At 38.7% G+C, this 19,745-nt stretch overlaps 1 protein-coding gene across 2 annotated transcripts in view; it reads right to left on the bottom strand.

The window, feature by feature from the left end:
- scube3 (signal peptide, CUB domain, EGF-like 3) overlaps nt 1–19,745 on the bottom strand; it is a 168,496-nt gene that overhangs the window by 128,215 nt on the left and 20,536 nt on the right. For both annotated transcript variants that reach the window (XM_056233995.1, XM_056233996.1), the window contains exon 2: nt 4,473–4,595. In XM_056233995.1, the coding sequence (XP_056089970.1) occupies nt 4,473–4,595 (123 nt within the window). The remainder of the gene's footprint in view (nt 1–4,472; nt 4,596–19,745) is intronic.

The following is a 19,745-nucleotide window of genomic DNA, read 5'->3' as shown; positions in this document are numbered from 1 at the left end:
ACTGTGGCGATTATAGTGAATTATGCCTTATGTTTGTATGGCGAGAGCAGCTGAATAAACATCTCAGAGCCAGAGAGAGAAGTGGATGACTGTGTGTGTGTGTGTGTGTGTGGGGGGGGGGGGGGGGGGGGGGGGGCATCCCCACTCATTTGACGCCCAATTGAGCACTAATTACCCAGACTCCTCTGCTCTGCTTTGTAGTCGTCTGGGCTCAGTGAGTATGGAGAGGCACTCACAGCCTGGAGAACAATGCTTTATTTTTCTTTATTCCTGAATGCTTTTTATTCCACCTCCAACACAGTACAAAGTCTTTGCACTTTTCATTTTTATTTCGGTTTTGCACAAAAGCAAAACCAGCTTCACTCCATCGAACTACAAGATACTTTACCTCCACTAACGTGTCTCTGTCTGAGGCCAAGCAATCTACGGGACGAGCAATTCGGAGAAGTGGAAGAAAAAAAACATTTTGCACTATTCATTACAGGCGTATTGTTTACGGGTCGTTCGTGTCACGCTGAGATGATTGCAGATGTGGAATAAACGTTCTTTCTGTATCCAAGAAAAATAATAAATAGCCTATTAAGACTCAGATGATGGAGTATACAGTGTAGATTAAACAATGCAAAATTAACCTAAAAAAAACAGAACTGTCTGCATGGATAGGCCTGCGGAATAACCAACATTTTTAAGGTTAAAGCTGGTTTATAGTTAACATGACAATTCAAGCAGTGACAGGAGCGTCCTGCAGAGTGATATGATTTACTTCATGTAAAAAAACAAAAACTTTATGATCTTGTATAATATATTTATGTATTTTTTTGTGAATCTATTTAACTAATTCTAATACCTGCTAAGGACCAGATGACTTTTTTTTTTGAGAGCCTAAAATCCATGTCTCAAGCACACAATTATGATGTTCTTATTATAATTGTATGTCGCCTATATGACAGATTTGTGCTGCACGTTACACTTAAACGTATTTTCCTTTTTTGAAGTGATTCCAATCATATTTTAAGCAATTCAAAACCATCATGTTGAACAGTGCACATCTGAAGCGTCTCAGGTAAAGGAAATAATCCATTATTCATCGGCTTTAATATATCAGCCAAATTTAATTTTCGGGCTGATAACGATAAAAATGGACATATATCGATTGATACCACCGATATGATGGCCAATATATCGTACATCCCTATATTTTTATATTATATTATTATAGTATAAATATATATATAGCACTTAAAACTTTCTTATGATCTTAAAAAACTTATTGATCTAAAGCTTTATGCTTAAAAAGCATGATATTAGTTTTGTAGCTATATAAATTGTGCCTAAATTTAAATATAAAAAGATGTAAAGACATAAAAATCTTGCTGGTTAAGCTAGTTGGGAAGAAGTGTGACCAGCCATGCCGTTCTTTTCAACAGGCGAGTGCTGGTTTCTTAAAGCTAAGAACTGTTATTTACTCATAATAACCCACGTTATTTGTAGCGTGTAGCACATGTAGTTTTGCAATAGCTTTCAGAGGATTAGGATCCGGTTCTGGTTCTTGTCTTTTTTGTGTGTGCAGAAATTCAGCGCGTGGAGAAGTATATTTGAACAACGATGTTCATATCTCCCCGGCACACATTTGTGTTTCTACACCATATCAATGGTTTTACGCGCTTATCCCAGTTTAGTCAGGAGTGGCGTTTTAACACAGCACAAACATTACCGAACCCCTTCGCTTTCCAGTGTTTTGCCTGGGCTTAGGATGTTTGTATCCAGAAAGGATCACATTGGCTAAGTGTGTCTAAAAGCAGCATACACCTCTCCAAATACAACTGAGCTTTAAAAACTTCCCCCATAAAGGCAAACGGCCTCAAGAAAACAATATTACCAAAGATATGGCTTTATCATAGTGCAATTTAGTGCTGTTAACTCACATTGACGTGATTGGAAATGCAAACCGTTTTTTGGTGGTGGAAACAGCTCTGTGTAATTACCAGGCCAAGTCATTATCGGTAACGTGTAAGATATTTCATGCTCTATTTCACGTCCAAAGTGTAAAGAATTGAGTCTGTCATCTTTTTAATCTTGTATTTGAACACCTATTTCCCTTCCCTCAGGATAGTCTGAAAATGAACCCAAGGAACTGCAGAAATGAGACATGGAGAAGTAGACCTTGAAGTGTCTGAACACTGTATACACACACACACACACACACACACACACACACACACACACACACGCACGCACGCACAATCAGCCAAAGTGATCTTATTATAGACTACACAGCAAAAACAAACAGATTTTATGAGTAATTTTGTCTTCATTCCAAGTAAAAAATATCTCATATCCTTAAACAAGATAATTGTATTTGAGAAGCATATGATATTAAGATTCAAATTAGGTTTGTTTTTCTTTCCCCACAGCTAAATTGTTTTCTCCTGCTTTAAACCTCAAGTATGGGTAAATTTGTACTTAAAACAAGAGAAGAGTTGGTTACACTATTCTATTAACTATAATTAACTTTGCAACTACATGTCAACTAACTCTCATTAGAGTATTAGTAGACTATTAGGTTATGGTTAATAGGGATCAGGGTTTATAGGGTTAGGGTTGGTAGAAAAGGTTTCCATGTAAAATTCTTCATTTATAATTTAAGTGGTTCACAGGGTATTGTTATGCAGCTACTAAGGTGTTTTAGGTGGTTCCAAGAGCGTTGCTGTGCAGTTTTTGTTGCCAGATGTTGCTATGCAGTTGCTAAGGTGCTTTGGGTGGTTGCCAGGGCGTCGCTATGCAGTTGCTAAAGTGTTTTGAGTAGTTGCCAGGTCATTGCTATGCAATTGCTAGGGTGTTCTGGGTGGTTGCCAGGACGCTGCTATTCAGTTACTAAGGTGTTTTGGGTGGTTGCCAATGCATTGGTATGTAGTAGCTAAGGTGCTTTGAATGGTTGCCAGGAAGTTGCTATGGAGATGCTAGGGTGTTTAAGGGTCGTTGCCAGGGAGTTCCTATGGAGTTGCTAGGGGGTTCTGGGTGGTTGACAGGACGTTGCTATACATTTTCTAAGCATTATTTTTTGTGGTTGCCTGGATGTTGCTATGGTGTTTTTGGGCGGTTGCCAGTTGCCAGTCCATAGTTATGTAGTGGCTAAGGTGCTTTGATTGGTTGTCAGGGCGTTGCTATGGAGTTGCTAGGGTGTTCTGGGTGGTTGCCAGGACGTTGATATGCATTTGCTAAGAATTTTTGTGCGGTTACTAGGATGTCGCTCAAGGGTGTTGATATACAGTTGCTAAGTTGCATCGTATTGCTGTACAGCTACTAAAGTGTTTTGGTGGTTGCCAGGGTGTTGCTATGAAGTTACTAAAGTGCAGTTACTAAAGTAGTTGTAAAGTTACTTATAGTCAGCAGACTATCTGTTGATGGAGCATCAAAACAAAGTGTTATCAGATATTATGCTAACAGTCTACTAAAACTCTAATGAGAGTTAGTTGACGTATTGAATGTTCAGATATTCATGCAACTAAATATTCTGGGGGCAGGGGCTCTATGCACGGCGGTATTTCCGGTGAAGGTCTAAGGATGCTGGATTACTTCAGCCGATCGTAGAGTCCAATGCTATACCGAGAATTTATATTGGTTTTTATACTCTATTGCTATACTAAAGAAACGTTAGTCACAAAAACAGACAAAACAGACACCCCTCATTTTGTTTATGCTTCTTTGTTTATTATATTAAATAAACATAACTATATATAAAATTACATCTAAACGTATTAAAGTTTCGTTTCAAAGACGAGAGGACAGTAAATTTTGAAGACTCTGCCATAATCCCGTTTTCCTCGGTTTTCCTCCGCTTTAAATCTCCCCAACCGGAAACGCAAGAGCATCCTTGCATCAAACGCGGAAGTTATGCGTGCATATAGCCCATTCCATTTTTTTGAAAATTATCAAAAACGCTGGTGATGGCTGGTAACTTTTTTATTTATTATTCTGGCGGGGGAAAGAGTTTTTGTGCCACATTATTGTGGCAACTGAGTTCTGTCTAAAGTAAACCTCGTGATTAATTATTTTATTGCATTATTTTTTTATGATTAATTGCACTAAATTAACTTCTTAAATCAACAGCCATAAGTATATTCTCTTATGCAGTTTGATCTCAAATAAGTTGATATTGCTTTAAATCTAACTTCAAAGTGTGAAGCTTGGAAATGTTATTAATATTATTTTTTTAAAATTTTAATTAATTGAATAAATTAATTGTCACAAATAATAATGTCTATTTTTAAACGGGTTGTTTCTAAATATTAAGCTGGGATACAAGAAAGCTTTTTAACATACAGAAGAACTTCATCAGCACTGTATGCTTAATAGTTTTACTCTAAAATAAGACAAAAATACAGATCAAAAATGTTTTTGAAGTCTATTCCAAATATACAGAATCAAGTGTTGATAAGTCCTCATGTTTTTGTGTCTGTTGTGTTTCTTACCTTCGCAGTGTTTCCCATCACCTTTGTATCCTGATTTGCAGATGCATTTGTATGACTTGAGGGTGTTCTGACAGATGGCATCTATACTGCAGCTGTCCAGGGCCTCGGCGCACTCGTCCACATCTGCTGAGAGAAAAGGAAATCAAGAGGCTTAGAAGAGCTTGGGCACGCTCTATTTTGAGAAATACCGAAACATGTTTTTGCCCCGGGCAGGTACATAGAAACACTCAAGCGAAAACTTGATCCAGCATGCAAGAACAGTAATGTGACAACAAATTAATTGTACAATTCCCAAAGAAAACATGTCAGAGGTGAAGAGACAACAATCCAGCATCTCCAAACCAGACCTGAGCACAAAACCGAGCTGTTTCCCAGTTGAGACGTAATTCTGAGGACTTCAGCATCTCATATTCCTGTGACCTCTGGGATTAAAGCCAAACCCAACATTTCCCGCACAGGGATACTTCACCAGCGCTCTGGCATTTCCTGCAGTTGAGTTGGTGCTATGCATCGCTTTGACTAAACCATAACAACAAAAATACATTCTGTCCTCATCAAAGGTCAATAATGTTGTCATGGTTACCCTAACAAAAGACAGTCTTCTAATAGTCTTTTTCTTCGGAAAATATACAAATCTAATTTGAAATCTACCATGGTGGGTGGTTGGCAAGGCATTGCTTTGCAGTTGCTAAGGTGTTCTGGGTTGTTCCCAGGGTGTTGTCATGCAAGTACTAAGGTGTTTTAGGTGGTTCCAAGAGTGTTGCTCTGCAGTTTTTGTTGCCAGGGTGTTACTATGCAGTTGCTAAGGTGCTTAGGGTGGTTGCCAGGGCATCGCTATGCAGTTGCTAAGATGTTTTGTGTACTTGCCAGGACACTGCTATGCAGTTACTAAGGTGTTTTGGGTGGTTACCAATGCATTGCTATGTACAGTAGTTGCTAAGGTGCTTCGAGTAGTTGCTATGCAGTTGCTATGGTGTGCTGGGTTGTTGCCAGTGTGTTGCTATGCAGTTACTATGGTGTTTTGGGGGGATTGCCACTGCATTGCTATGTAGTAGTTAAGGTGCTTTGAATGGTTGCCAGGGAGTTGCTTGAAGTTGCTAGGGTGTTTTGAGTGGATGCCAGGGAGTTTCCAGGGTGTTCTGGGTGGTTGCCAAGACGTTGCTAAGCAGTTACTATGGTGTTTTTAGTGGTTGCCAGTACATTGCTATGCACAGTAGTTGCTAAGGTGCTTTGAGGGGTTGCCAGAGAGTTGCTATGGAGTTTCTAGGGTGTTCTGGGTGGTTGCCAGGATTTTGCTATGCATTTGCTAAGCATTTTTGTGTGGTTGCCAGGATGTTGCTATGCAATTGCTAAGCATTTTTGTGTTGTTGCAAGGGTGTTTCTATACAGTTGCTAAGTTGTTTTGGGTGGTTGCCAGCGTATTGCTGTAAAGCTACTAAAGTATGTTGGTGGTTGCCAGGGCGTTGCTATGCAGTTCCTAAAATGTTTTGGATGGTTGCAGGGCATTGCTGTCTTTCTACAGTTTCCAGGATGTTCTGTGTGATTTCTGTCTGGCCCAATTCATACAACCCTGCCATAAATCGAATTATGCAGTAAATTCTAATAGCTCTTTGGCAAATATGCATTGAACACGAGGGGGTGTTGAGCAAAATCAAACTAAACTACAAAACTGTTTGGCACTGGCTGGAAAACAAAGTGATTTCACATGGCTAGCAGTCAAATCTGTCTTTCTTCTTCTGGAGTCTATCACAATACAGTTCTGTCTCATTGCTCTTGTCTTCTGTGAATGCAGTTCACAGAAAACAGATGCCCAACAAAGCAGGAGACTGCTTATTACAGGGTTAGAGGTCCAACAATCCAGAACCAGTTTCCACAGAGTCTCCTCGAAGCTGCTGGTAAGAAACGACAACCGTTTAATTTGAATGCTTGCCGGCCAACACTAGTACTGATATCTCATCAAGCTGAAACCAACCCACTCTAGAATCCACAGATGTCTCTCACTTCTTTTAAAGAATTCATTAAAAATGAGAAAATCTCTTTGCTGAGGCTGCAGGAAAGTGGTGGATGATCCTTGTGGTGGCATAAGTCATTGAATTACTCACATGCTGTTTACAGTACAACGCTTTTCGGGGTTTAGTACAACACCCAGAGTTTGTTCAGTACTGAAGTGTCTTTACGCTGCAGAAAAAAAAGAAAACAAATTGGTCTTTTTTCTTAAGAGCCCTAATACTATAAAACATACCATTTGTCAGATCTCATGCTGAGGCCAGCGAAAATAAGGAAAATTATGCATTCAACAACATTTAAAGTCAGAAACACATTAGTCCAAATGCCCAATCATGGAGACCAGGACCTACGATCATCATCGTACGCTCATGTCGTTCCTTATGACTTTCTAATTTCCATGCAACACAAAAAGAGAAATTTAGAAGAATCCTCACAGGTTTTGTCATACAGTACAAAAACGGCTCATGTCTGTCAAGTTTTTAAAAAAGGAACAAAATACACAATAAAAGTAGGTCTATATGACTTATGCACAGTGTCAAGTCTTTTTTTTATCCATATAAGTGCTTTGTGAGTGCTAAAATAAAAACCATTATTCAAAATATTTTTTTCCCAATTCAGTTCAGTAACGACAAATGCCGGATCCGGGCCGTATCCAGATCAGATGGTGGACCTGGGCCAGGACACGACCAAAACGCATGATGTAGTCAGCCGGATCCGGGCCGTATCCACATCAGATGGAGGACCTGCGCCTAGACACGACCACAACACATGATGTAGTCAGCCGGATCCGGGCCGTATCCACATCAGATGGAGGACCTCCGCCTAGACACGACCACAACACATGATGTAGTCAGCCGGATCCGGGCCGTATCCACATCAGATGGAGGACCTCCGCCTAGACACGACCACAACGCATGATGTAGTCAGCCGGATCCGGGCCGTATTCAGATCAGATGGAGGACCTGCGACTAGACACGACCACAACGCATGATGTAGTCAGCCGGATCCGGGCCGTATCCAGATCAGATGGAGGACCTGCGCCTAGACACGACCACAACGCATGATGTAGTCAGCCGGATCCGGGCCGTATTCAGATCAGATGGAGGACCTGCGCCTAGACACAACCACAACGCATGATGTAGTCAGCCGGATCCGGGCCGTATCCAGATCAGATGGTGGACCTGGGCCTAGACACGACCACAACGCATGATGTAGTCAGCCGGATCCGGGCCGTATCCAGATCAGATGGTGGACCTGGGCCTAGACACGACCACAACGCATGATGTAGTCAGCCGGATCCGGGCCGTATCCAGATCAGATGGAGGACCTGCGCCTAGACACGACCACAACGCATGATGTAGTCAGCCGGATCCGGGCCGTATTCAGATCAGATGGAGGACCTGCGCCTAGACACGACCACAACGCATGATGTAGTCAGCCGGATCCGGGCCGTATCCAGATCAGATGGTGGACCTGGGCCTAGACACGACCACAACGCATGATGTAGTCAGCCGGATCCGGGCCGTATCCAGATCAGATGGTGGACCTGGGCCTAGACACGACCACAACGCATGATGTAGTCAGCCGGATCCGGGCCGTATCCACATCAGATGGAGGACCTGCGCCTAGACACGACCACAACACATGATGTAGTCAGCCGGATCCGGGCCGTATCCACATCAGATGGAGGACCTCCGCCTAGACACGACCACAACGCATGATGTAGTCAGCCGGATCCGGGCCGTATCCAGATCAGATGGAGGACCTGAGCCTAGACACGACCACAACACATGATGTAGTCAGCCGGATCCGGGCCGTATCCAGATCAGATGGAGGACCTCCGCCTAGACACGACCACAACACATGATGTAGTCAGCCGGATCCGGGCCGTATCCAGATCAGATGGAGGACCTACGCCTAGACCCGACCACAACGCATCCCTGAAGTGTCAGCAGAGATTGTGTCAACTAGACTCCCCTCTGTAAGGCCTCATCGACACGACAGCCATCGGCACTGATCCTCAACAAACCCGTCTCCATACCGGCATGACTCCGATCTTCAACCAGATGGAACTGGATAATATTCTGATTGTTCCAATCCAATCTGACTTCTGACCTATAATGCTGCCTGAATCATAATCATACACTGTTCGTTCGTTGGCCAGAGGAGACCTGGGGAGACCTTTTCGGCTTGCTTAGTTGGGGACATTAAATTTAGCATTAAATGTAATTTTCAACAATAATATTGATCTGCCTGCATTGACACCATTATATGAGAACTGAACTGAGCTGGACGATGACATCGATTTTCTCCAGAGCAGCTATATATATAAATTAACTAAATTAATACCTTTTTTACAACAAAAATGAACCATCACTGAACTTACTTAAGCTGGACTGTGGCGCTATTTACTTCTGGAAACAAACTTTGTTGCATTATTTTCCTGTTATCTCTGTAAAGTTGCTTTGAAACACTGTATTGTAAAAAGCGCTATATAAATAAATGTGACTTGACTTGACATGACATGCAAGAACCAATGTGTCATGATTCTGCCCTCTTGTCATTTCTTTTCTCTAGTCTTGAGGCAGGATCATGACAGACCCATGTTTTGTGTGCAAGCACATGGTCTTGTGTTTTGAGCCATGTGCTTGTGTTGTCTCGTTATGTTACCCCGCCCCCTTGTTATCCTCGTCTCGTCATTATTGTCTAGTCAGTTTCACCTGTCCTTGTCTAGTCAGCTTCACCTGTCTTTGTCATTAGTGTCTCCCTTTTTAATCCCCTTGTGTTTGCTGTCCTGGGTCGGTACATTGTCAAACATTGTGAGTTATTCTCTGTGAGTATTTTGTCTGAAACCTGTTTATTGAGAATTGTGAGTTTGTTTCCTGTCAAGTCAGAGTCTTCGTTTGTCATCGTGTCTTAGTCTACCTCCAGTCCTGTTTTGCCCCATCGTGGGTTTTGTTTTCTGTTTTGTCATCATTAAACCCCTTTTGAGTTATTTGCTGTCTGCGCATGGGTTCGTTCCTCCATCCACATGACACAATGCCATTTGGCATCAATAACATAAAATATGCCATGGAGCTTCAACACACCATTTTTTGCAATTCAACACTGAGGCAAATACAACGTTTTGCAGGAGGTTTTCAGTGAATAACGTCTTAAATTTCAGCCTTCTCATCACACAAAGCTATCGTGCATGCTTGGAAAAGTGCAAATGGAGTCAAATAGACTGCTTTTCATTTTTAGGTGAACTATTCCTACTGAAAGGTAAAATGTACTCAGCAGACACCAAAGCAGAGGCCTGATATCATATCGTTCACCCAATCTTAAAATGCACATAAAAAAAAACACCACTTGCAGCTCAACAATATTGCTTGGTTGGATATAAAATGAATACCAATAAAAGCTCTTTTACTGGGGAATGGCAATTTAGCCACGGCTAATGTTAAGTGTGAAAGAACAATGAGTTTTTACACGTTAGCAAATGAGAAAACCGACTATAACGCTAAGGTCAGACCAATTCAACCCTCCAATAGCTGGAAAATGAAAAGTCATTTGTTATGTGGAGGTAGCTTGGAAACTACTAAATGATTTCAAAGAAAAATTAAGTGATTACAACCTCATTTCACATGCAAACCAATTACCCACAATCCAATCCCCACACATTAGTCATAATCATGCTTATACAATATAGAAATAGTCAAAATTACATTTTATACAACAGAACTGATGAGATCACGGTCATTGTGTGGCTGGTTAGCTTGATCTAGTTTTAATCCAGCATGGTGTAGTTACAAAATCTACCAGTAGGGGCAAACTGAACCAATCAAACCCTGACCCCTTGATTCCGCCAGTGAAAACTCTATAGCCAATCATAATCAATCAGATTCACTGACCACAATCACACGTCCTCAACAGAGCCAATCAGATCCATTACCCACAATCACGGTCACACAGCAGATCCAATGAGACCAATTAGCTGCAATCACGCTCGCACGGCGAAATCAATCAGCGTCTCCATTCAGTCCCAGAAGAAAACTGTTTTTCATGTAATAAAATGGATGAAACAGACTCCTTATTACTGCTAAATCAATCACAAAGTGCTCTAGTGGTTGTAAACCCAAATGCTGTTTTAGAGAGAAAATAAACATGTCACTGTTAATCTGTGTATGAGTTTAGAGAAGCTTTCACGGCGCTCTGGTATTTTAAGAGATGCATGATGCCAAACTATTTTTCTGGCTGTTTTGTTCTTTCTTTTGAGCGTTTCAAACTGGAAACAACACCAAGGTTGAGATTTAGGAAAGACCTGCATGAATCTTTCTCCTTGGCACGTTCATGGGAGTAAATGTATGAAAGCTTGTTTCCATCACAGAATAAAAAATAAGTTTAAATCCCACAGTTCTGACTTTATAACACGCAATTGTGAGTTTATATCTCGCAGTTCTGAGAAATAAAGTCAGAATTGCAATTGTGAGATAAAAAGTCGCAATTATCTTTTAAAATGTTTTATTCTGTGATGGTGGAAACAAGCTTCCATATAAATGAGAGAAGTCAGATTCATCAACAAATAATCATTTTGAGTTTAATCTTTTATAAGAATCTGGTTCATGTCTGAGTGATTTGTTAATGATCGTCCACCAACTCAATGGTTTAGTTGCATTTCCGCGACTTCAGAAGACTCATTTTTGAAACTTTATACTGAAGAATGAAAGTCATACACATATGTAACAACACGAGGATGAGTAAATGCTAATTTTGGGGTAAACTATCCCTTTAAAGAGCTCAAACTGATTGCGAACATGTTTGAACAATATTTTGTAGATTGGAGATTCAAATTCAGCTTCTCTAATCACAAGAAAAACCAAACCAAGTCAAAAACTTTTCCAAATGTGTGAATGTTGTGAAGATCCACATTATTTCCCCATTCTTCAGAGAGATTTATGTGCTCCACCAGAACATAAAATGTCTTTATTACTTTGGCTAACATGAAAGTAGTATTTTCCTCCGTTGACCTAGAAACATAAACCTTTAAGAATCCTCAATAAAGTATTCACGGCTGCTGTAATCTTTCTATGTAACTGAACTCTCTGTTTATGAGATTTTGTTTCCACTAGCAACACATCTGAGGATTCGACTCGAGAGCTTGAGACTTGCATTTCTTTCTTTGTACTAACCGAGAGCTAGCCGTTAGCGTTGCCATTCATCTCAATGGCAGCTTCTCGGGCTAGCTTTCTCACAAGTCAAAAACATGAGCTGTAAAGACCATGTGACTAATCGCTTTAGACTCAGAGCGCAGGAACATGATGTCATGACAAAACTGACAACACCTCAAGAACACATGATGGCGGAGTTTTAAATAGCATACTACTCGTATTATTTCTCTTATATGTTTATTTATGGCATAAACAGTGCGAGTATGCAAGCATGTCATCCCGAATGCAGACAATCTTGAGCCGAGATGTCAAAGAAAAAGTTCAAGTCAAATCTAAATATTTGATGTAAAACTAATTAGAAATGTTCCTTTGCAGACTAACTGAAATAAAATAAGTTTAAGCTGAAGTAGTAAATTTACAAAAAAAAGCTGAAAAAATATAAAAAACAATGAAAATACAATAAAATAAATTAGAAAGCAACATAAATTAGAATAAAAGAAAATATATATCTCTTTTAAAAAAAAAGTTAAAAATATAGGCTAACATAACCAAACCAGTTTGAAAAAAATCAAAAAAATCAATAAAATTAAATAAAATATTAAAAAGCAACATAAAATTAAATAAAATTAAAGGTGACCTATAATTCAAAATTGAATTTACCTTGGTATAGTCAAATAACAAGAGTTCAGTGCATGGACATGACATAGAGTGAATCTCAAACTGGACTGTTTTCTCGTTCTCATTTAATTCACGTTTATGAAAAACACCCCTGAAAAACGGTCGGTTCTCCACACAATACCGACTGTGACGCAATAGTCGGGATCATTAATATGTACGCCTCCAAATATTTGCATAATGCCAGCCCTCAATGCCAGGCGGAACTGCGCAGCCGAAGCATGGCAGTTGCTCAGTGTGGATGTACACATGAACACAAAAGTATTTTTTAGTTCCTTCATCTGAGCCTCTGAAGAAACAATGGGTTAATTTTATTTTCTCTGGAAATTTCCAAACATTTCACCGACTGTTTCCTCAACTTGGGCCAATACAGAGCTGGCCTCGGATCGAGCTACCAAGCAACACTTTCTGATGTGTAATTGTTCAAGTTCAGACAGGTAATCTTTCTCTTAAAATCGTTCAATACTGTTTATGCATCAGTAAGTCAAGCCAGTGACTAAAATATCAGCTTCACATCGTTTCTTTTAGTAGGATGAAAATAATCGTATTTAAATTGTGAACAAATTATATACAGAAAGCGATCAAAGAACAAACTTTCCACACAGCACGAGTTTATCTGGACACTTGCCAAACTCGTTATGAAATCAATGACGCACGTTACTGCACAACGAAGCTCTTACTGTATTTACATCATAGTGTTTGCATTGGTGAAAGCCTTAGAGAGAGTGCAGAAACTGCTTTGCAATGATAAGATCTTCATTCTCGCGATCAACACACTGTCATCTGCTCAATGCTCATCACGGCAACATTTTATGTGATGGGAATAGATCTAAATACTTTAAAAACATCTCACGATTCGTTAATCTCGATAGCTGTTATAATAAAAACGTATAATAGCAGTAGTAAAAGTATTCGGGAGAGAGTTTCACATGTAATGCGTAGCTATTTCATATGCAAGCATGTCAGCCAATCACAGCAGTGGCCGCGGTTACACTGAATCCCACAGCAGACACGCCCCTTCAAACAGAGCGTTCAAATCAGAGGCTAAAAGCAGGCTAAGAAAAATGCCATTTATTTCTAAATTATGATTATTTTTTATCTAAAAAACATACTAACATTATAAGGGTAACCCAGGAAACATTATAAAATAATTAAAAAAAACATTCTAGGGCACCTTTAAAATCGAATTAAAAAAGCAACATAAAATATATTAAAATAAAAATAAAATATTTTAAAACTAATAAAAATTTCAAAAGCACATAACAAAATTACTAAAATTAATATGAAAACTGAAAATATAAAAAAATAAAACCAATTCTAAATATTATTAAATACTATAATAGCATATAAATAATACTAAATTATAAATAATAAATTAACAGTTGTTTAATGAAAGTGAATGGTGTTAGCAAATTATAAAAAAGCACCATAAATGTATCATAAAGTAAGTCTTGCGCTGTATTTCTCCATATTTAAATTGGAAAAAAAATATTTTCACTGGTTTAAGGGCCTTCAAAAAAAATTGGCCACTGGTAAAACATACACTAATAATACAATTTATACATTTTGCATTTGGCAAATGCTATTACCCAAAGCAACTTTGCACTAAAGCTACAGTATACATTGTTTTAGTTCATGCAACCGTTGCAAGCAGAATGCTCTAGAATTGTAGCTACAGGAAGCCTATATATTCTTATGCATTAACTTGTATATATGATATGATTGCAATAGTTTGTCAGTAGAGAGAGATGGTGTAGTACTGGCATGTGCCAGTGGGGGATAGTGAGGTCATGCTACCGAGACGAATCTGGACTCCTTGAGCTTTCCTTGAAAGTGTGGTTTGTGTGTTTATGTAGTTTTTTCTGGATGTTGTGCTCGCTGGGCAGTTTATTTAGGCGTACGGACTCACTAAAGGTGTGTAGTTCAAACACATGGCGATGTTTGCTCCCAGTCATATCCTCAGTGTTTGTCCAAGCCCCGCTTTACACACGCTACAGAAATAATCTCAGAAGCACACAGCACAAAATCTACATGTGAAACTTTGTGAATAATTAATAATATAGTTTTCCATTTACTAAGATGTCATTGTTAGTAGGTAAACTTTATGAAATTATTTAAAAGAATAAGAATAAACTTGAATGTACGTTTTATGAAGAAACACAAGTGGTGCTTGCCTGTGTAATATCAACAATGCTATGATGTTGGTTGCTAGGGTGTTCTAAGTGGTTGTTAGGTGATTATTTGGAGGCAGAATATAGTCAAAAGAGTTAATATACCTAATACACAATACAAAAGAGTTACAGTTTTTCTCAAATGCTAAAACACAAAAGCCAATCCTCTAAATCAAATGACCAGTTGTCTAAACACATTTACTAAATCTAGCCATCATTTTCCAATATCATAAACACATTTCACATGAAGACACAATTCACAAAACACAATCCTCCGTTCTCATAAATCTTAACACATTTTTCCTTGCTAAAACACAAGTTGCAAAAGAACTCTGCTCATATTCTTAAATGAAAGCTCATGTGATGCAAAATGCTTGCCACAGTCAGCAATATTTGAACACAATGAACACACCTGGCGTCATTCATTACACACAACGACTCAAAATTGAAGACACTTGTTGCTAATGCTGTGACCACATGTATAAAAGCAAGTTCAGAGTGCACAGTTTGCTGAAGATTACAAACAAACACAATGGATGAAGGCAGAGTCAGGGGAAGAGGAATTTGAGTCAGAGGAGGGAGAAGAGCTGGCCATGGAAGAAGAGGAGCAGGCCAACGAGGAAGAGGAGAAGGTCCAGGAGGGAGAGCAAGACAACCTCGCACCATCATTACGGACGAGATGCGAGCAACAGTCATTGACCATGTCATTGTCCATGGCATGACAATGGCTGAAGCAGGACTAAGAGTCCGTCCAAACCTGAGTAGGTTCACCGTGGCCACCATTATCAGGGCATTCAGACAACACAACAGGTATTGTCAACACATGTTTCTTTCTTTAGAGTTGAAAGAATGCCACATAGAGGTGGGAGGGTTGCCATATTTACAGTGGCACAAGAAACCCTCATTGTGGATATGGTTCGTGAGAACAACCTCATCAGACTCCGGGAGATCAGAGACAAAGTCATTGCCGATAATGTCAACTTTGAGAGCATTGATGATGTCAGCTTGGCCACAATAGACCGAGTTCTCCGGCGCCAAAAGATGCGGATGAAACAGGTCTATAGGGTTCCCTTTGAGCGCAACTCTGCGCGACACAAAGACCTACGTTACAAGTATGTGCAAGTAAGTATACATCCATGTTCACAGTACAGTTAGTGGACATACTGTGTTGCTCAGTGGCCTACAGTACTTCTGGACAATACTGTGCTACCTGATTGACTGTTGTTCTGAACACCTGTGCACTTTCACATTTTCACAGAGGATATTACAGTTGGACGCGATGGCTAGACCTCATGAGTACCTCTTCCTGGATTAGGCTGGCTTCAACCTGCAGAAACGAAGGCAAAGAGGCCGTAACATCATTGGCCAAAGAGCCATCACTGAGGTTCCTGGCCAACGGGGGGGGTAATATTACTCTTTGTGCGGCCATGGGTTTGGAGGGGCTTGTCCACCGGCATGCTGTCCTTGGGTCTTACAACACCCAACGTCTCCTCACCTTCCTAGAGGAGCATTTATGTGATCATTTGGGACAATGTACGCTTTCACAGAACAAACCAAATCAGAGAGTGGTTCACCACCAACAGTAACCACTTTTTAAACGTCTGTCTGCCACCCTACTCCCCTTTCCTGAACCCTATAGAGGAGTTCTTCTCATCGTGGAGATGGAAGGTTTATGACAGACAACCATACACTAGAGAGAACCTCCTAAGGGCAATGGAGCTGGCCTGTGTTGACATCCCAGTGGAGGCCTTCGAAGGATGGATTCGCCATTCCAGGGCGTTTTTCCCACGGTGCCTGGCAAGAGACAATATAGCCTGTGATGTGGCCCGATGCCGCACAGTGATTGTGGTGTGTGTGGTGTGAATAAAGTAAATAAAAAACTTCACACCCTGATCATGTTTTCAAGAGTACTGTTGTGTGCAATAGATTCTGTTTTTGCATTGAGTTGTGTTACAGTAGTGTACATGCAGAATTTATACTCTTCATATGAAACTCACAAATCTAAATGCCTAATCCTCTGCAGAGATCTAAGAAGATCCATTACTGTAAAGTTTCTAAAAATATGCATTGGCAGTTATGAAACAAAGAACCTTCTCACAAATTGAGCATTGTGTTTTCAATTGTTTTGCTGTAGTGTGTAATGATGTGTATAGTGTTTACATTTTTGAAAGCTTCGAGCTGCTCTTTTGGTGTGAAAGTTTGAGTTTTGAAGTGAGAAGGTGTGGTTGTGTTTATGTAGCTTTAGAAAAGGGTGTTGTGTTTAGACATTGGGGAACATGGAGGAAACGTTTGTGTAATGTGTTTTAGCATTTGAGAAAAACTGTAATGTACCTAAGCATTTTCTGATCACATGTAAATTACTATATACCACACATATAGTTACATTTAAATTGAGCTGGAACATTGGACAAAATCATAAAAAATATTTCTAATTAAATCAAATATTAAAAAGCAACATAAAAATACAATAAAATTACAACAAATTAGAATAAAATATATATATTTTTAAATTAAATATTTTTAAAACATAAAATGAAATATTTTTAAAAAGCTATATAAAATGTAATAAAATAAAAACGAAATATTTAAAAATAAAATATTTTAAAGCAAGATAAAATATAATAAAATTAAATTAAAATAAAAACAAAATAATTAAAATAAAATAAAAAGGAAACATAAAATATAATAAAATACAAATACAAATTGTAAAAATAAAATATAAAAAAATATATAAAATAAAATATTAAAAAGAAACAAAATAAAATTATATATATATATATATATATATATATATATATATATATATATATATATATAACATATACATATATTTTTTTATTATAATAAAATAACTGCATCAACAACTGTCCTAGTCAGTGCAGTAAAACCCAAGTAAAATCTGTCAGTAATACTGTACTAGTGTATGAAGTAATGTCTTTAGTTAAGTGATCCAAATTCAAAGCTAAATCCAAAAGCATCCCGACCACTTCACACTCTCTCTCAGGTGGTTCCACCAACTAAATCAATATTATGTTAGCAAGTGGATCTAACTTTGCCCTCACAAGTTTGGCAGCCAGTCCTCCGAGCTGGTGTGAAGCCAGATACAGTAGCGCCGAGACAGCCTCTCGTTGCTGGCCAAGCATCCGTTAGCATGTGGCGGAGCGATGTTTGAGCGAGAGAGGTGTTGGTTGTGTGAGCTGGCAGGCCCTCACATGCGAAGCCAGCACAAAGTCTTCATCTCATGGGCTATTAGGCGACGCACAGACGGGATGAAAGAAAAAAGGGTGTTGATGAAATGCAGACGTCAACATTAGAGCAGAATTTAGCATCCTCTCCCCGCCGTCTCTTCCCAGATCGCCTACATCTAATGAAGGAACTCACTGTTTGTCCTCCGAACAGCTCGTAAAAGAAATATCGCCTGCTTCTATTTGTGCCCGGCGTCCTCGGCGCGCTGGAAAAGCCGTGTGTGTTACTGTAAGCGCTGAGTGATGGTGGCTGTCTTCAAACAACAACAGCGGTCATTTAAAGCTCAGAGTTTATGAACTGCTGAAATTGCAGTGCAGTTGACCCGTCACTTAAGCCTTGTCTTAAAAGGATAGTTCAGCCAAAAATAACAATTTATGTCCTTCCAAACCTGTATGACTTACTTTCTTCTATTCTTTCATTCTTCTTTGTAAGTACAGGGAAAGTCAATGGGGTCCAATGTTTTTTGGACCCCGATATTCTTTAAAATATCTACTTTTATGTTCAAGAAGAAAAAGAATTCGGTGTAGGTTTTAGGTTTTGAATTTTTTTTTTTACAAATTGCTAGTAAATCTCACCAAAAATTACAAAGAAACAGCAAGCAACACATTGAATTAAATGTGGAATTTTGAAGTAGAAAATCTGAAATAGTATTTTCTTTCCAATCTTTGTTTTATTTACAACTTTGTATAGGTTTGGAACAATGTTTTTGTTTTTTGGGCGAACTATCCCTTTAAAAACATTACTTGATCATACTACAGCAACTGTTTGAAATACCATCGTCTTAAATTAAATGAATCTTGAAGTTCATGCTATGAATGAAAATAACTGCTCAGTTCATGTTTAACTAATAAATGCTGTGTAAGTATTGTTATTTTATTCTTAGTTTAAGTTAACAAATGGAACCTAAGCTTGTTTCCGCCACGGAATAAAACAATTGAAAGATAATTGCACCTTTATCTTGAAATTCTGACTTTTTTCTCAGAATTGCGAGACATAAACTAGTAATTGCGAATTATAAAGTCAGTTTGCGAGATATAAACTAGTAATTGCGAATTATAAAGTCAGAATTGTGAGATATAAACTCGCAATTGCGAATTATAAAGTCAGAATTGCGAGATATAAACCTGCAATTGTGAAAAAAAGTCGTAAGTCAGAATTGTAATTGCAAAAAGTCACAATTGCGAGATATAAAGTCAGAATTGCGAGATATAAAGTCAGATGCGATATATAAATAGTCAGAATTGCGAGAAAAAAGTCAGAATTGCAAGACAAAAGTCAGAATTGCGAGATATAAACATGCAATTGCAACAAAAAAAATCGTCATTGTGAGATATGAAGTCAGAATTGCGATATATAAAGTCAGAATTGCGAGATAAACTTGCAAGTGCGAGAAAGAAAGTCAGAATTGTGAGATACAAGCTTGCAATTACGAAAAAAAAGTCCAAATTGCGAGATATAAAGTCAGAATTGCGAGATATATTGTCAGAATTGCGAGATATATAGTCAGAATTGTAAGACAAAAGTCAGAATTGCGAGATATAAATTTGCAATTGCAACAAAAAAATCATAATTGCGAGATATGATATGAAGTCAGAATTGTGAGATATGAAGTCAGAATTGCGAGATATGATATGAAGTCAGAATTGTGAGATATGAAGTCAGAATTGCGAGATATAAACTGGCAATTCCGAGAAAAAAAGTCCGAATTTGAAGGAAAAAGTCAGAATTGCTAGATATAAAGTCAGAAGTGCGAGATATAAAATCAGAAGTGCAAGAGAAACTTGCAATTGCGAGAAAAAAAGTCAGAATTGCGAGATACAGTAAGCTTACAATTGTGTAAAAAAGTCAGAATTGCGAGATATAAAGTCAGAATTGCGAGATATAAAGCCAGAATTGCGAGAAATATAGTCAGAATTGTAAGAAAAAAATTCTGAATTGCAAAATATGAACTTGCAATTGCAAAAAAAAAATCATAATTACGAGATATAAAGTCAGAATTGCAAGAAAAAAGTCAGAATTGAGTG

The sequence above is a fragment of the Rhinichthys klamathensis genome, unplaced genomic scaffold (genome assembly GCF_029890125.1).
Source record: "Rhinichthys klamathensis goyatoka isolate OS25496 unplaced genomic scaffold, OSU_Roscu_1.1 h1tg000386l_1, whole genome shotgun sequence".
Taxonomy (NCBI): Eukaryota; Metazoa; Chordata; class Actinopteri; order Cypriniformes; family Leuciscidae; genus Rhinichthys; species Rhinichthys klamathensis.
This window is presented reverse-complemented; position numbering and strand designations above follow the sequence as displayed.